Raw genomic sequence first — 2,157 nt, forward strand, 5'->3', positions numbered from 1 at the left:
GGGGGGCGGTGGGCAGAGCTGGGCCCGATCCATCACCCGGAGGAGCTGGGTGCCACCCAGCAGTGGGTTGGAGAAGGGCTGGGCCGGATGTGAGTCGTCAGCCGACGCGTAGCGCAGGATGGACTCCATCAGCAGGAGCTCATTGGTCTTCTTCTCCACGAGACCTGGGTGGGAGGGAGAGCGCCTTGCACCGGGCCCCTGCCCAAATCCACCCCCGGCTGTTTGCTGAGCAGGGGGCCATTGGGCTCCCCAAGGCAGTGCCGTTGGGCAGCCTGCCGCCCCGGGGGCGAGGGCGCACACCCAGAGCCAAGCTGAGGGCTTGGGAGCCCACTGGGATGTTTACACAGCCAGGTTAGCCCCTGAATTTGATGGGAATTTGGCACCCCAAAATTCACGTTAGGGACACGCATGCATGATGGGGCAGAGTTAAAAAAAAACCATAGAACCATAGAACCATAGAACGTTTAGGGTTGGAAGGGACCACTAGTTGTTTACACAGCCAGGTTAGCCCCTGAATTTGATGGGAATTTGGCACCCCAAAATTCACGTTAGGGACACGCATGCATGATGGGGCAGAGTTAAAAAAAAACCAGCTCAATTGAAGCATAGTTCAAGGAGGTGATGGACATACTAGGTCTGGACCATGTGGCGGGGAAAGACAGACAGCCCTGACCCACCGAAAAACTGCATCAGGTTGAGATCCGTGACCTTCCCATTTTCTCCGAGCTGCTTCATTATCTTTGTAGCATCGCAGCTGGTGTCTCTGAACAAGGCCTCCATGCCAGATCTGAGCTGGCCCAGGATTTTGCTGCTCACTTTGCATCTGTCTTCATACCAGTTGGCTTCAGCAGTGGTTTCCATTAGTTTTTCCTATCAGCAAAGGTTTTGCTAGGTGTCACACCCGTCCTCTGCTCTCCCCCACCCCACCCCAGTGCTGGCCAGTTCCAGGCTGGACGCTGGAGACATCCTAGGAGAGGCTGTGGGATGCTCCCATCCCTACAGGGGAAAGGCTCTATGAAGGGGGTCCCAAGCTTGATGAAGCCCCAGGCCCTGGAGGACCAGGGCTGGCAGGAGCCCTGCAGTCACCCCCTCACCATGCACTGGGAGGCAGGGCTGCCAACGCCGACGCAGGACCCTTTTCTGCCCACGCCTCTCCAGCTGTTGGCCAGAGCAGCGTTGACAGAACCGGACTCCCTAGGACATGTGCCAGGACCGTCAGGGGTCTGCTGCCCTGGGCTGCCATACCTCCAGCTCCTGCAGGACGTGAAAGCTGCTGTTCTCTGTGTACTCCTCGTCCATCATGAGGGTCGTGATTTCATTCTGTGTAAACACAAGTGCATGGAGGGGGTACTGGCTGAATGCCCACCAGTGGTGCCTAACAGGGGGTTGGGGACCATCCTGCCACCCTGGGAGCAGGGACACCCCACTTGACCCCTCTGGGGACCACCATCCCCAGGCCAGGAGGGCAGGTGATGGCCCCACAACAGGCAGCACTTCTCCAGCCCCACACACGGCCGAGGCAGCTCTTGGCCCTCCTGGGTACTGCAATATTTTTGCTGGGTACACGGTGGCAGCATTGAGACGCTTTTAGCTCCGAGAACCCAGCGTTCTCTATTGGAGTTGTATTTTTGGCTACCCCTTTGCATTCCCCTAATCCCACCCGTGTCGATGGCTGTGAGCTGGGCTCTGGTGTGGGCAGTGATGCTGGACACATGGGAGAGGAAAAACCCACCCCAGCCCAAAAAGCACCAGCTGAGAAAGGGGAGATGTGGAGACCCTGGAGCAGACCTGGAGGTCCTTGATCCTCTGCTGTATCTTCTCCATCTCGTTGTTCAGCTCGGTGGCGTAGGTGAAGCAGGCAAAGTTCTTCTCCTCCTTTTCGATGAAGCCGTTCACCAGCCGGTCAAAATCCCCATCCTCCGCCAGCTCCAGCAGGCGCTTGTAAGCCACCTCCCGGCTTTCAAAGCTCTCCCCTTGGCTCCGCTTCGCCCTCTGGACTGCCTTCAAGGCTGAGGGAAAGACAGAGAGCCTGGGCTGTGCGTGTCCCTGCAGGCTGCCCTTTGCAGAGCCTTCCCCTGCACGGGCTGTGGGGTTTGGCATGGTGCTCGGGGCAGGGGGAAGCAGTGCTGGAAAGGCAGAGGATTTCTTTATTTCACC

General features: G+C 58.2%; 1 protein-coding gene across 1 annotated transcript in view; it reads right to left on the reverse strand.

Moving 5' to 3' along the window:
• CCDC63 (coiled-coil domain containing 63) overlaps positions 1-2,157 on the reverse strand; it is a 9,776-nt gene that overhangs the window by 487 nt on the left and 7,132 nt on the right. The window contains exons 7-10 of the mRNA XM_035890468.1: positions 1,789-2,009; positions 1,246-1,320; positions 678-870; positions 8-164 (exon numbers count right to left, since the gene is read on the reverse strand). Coding sequence (XP_035746361.1) covers positions 8-164; positions 678-870; positions 1,246-1,320; positions 1,789-2,009 — 646 coding nt within the window. The remainder of the gene's footprint in view (positions 1-7; positions 165-677; positions 871-1,245; positions 1,321-1,788; positions 2,010-2,157) is intronic.

This window comes from Egretta garzetta, unplaced genomic scaffold (assembly GCF_000687185.1).
Source record: "Egretta garzetta isolate BGI_Z169 unplaced genomic scaffold, ASM68718v1 scaffold343, whole genome shotgun sequence".
In the NCBI taxonomy this organism is placed as follows: Eukaryota; Metazoa; Chordata; class Aves; order Pelecaniformes; family Ardeidae; genus Egretta; species Egretta garzetta.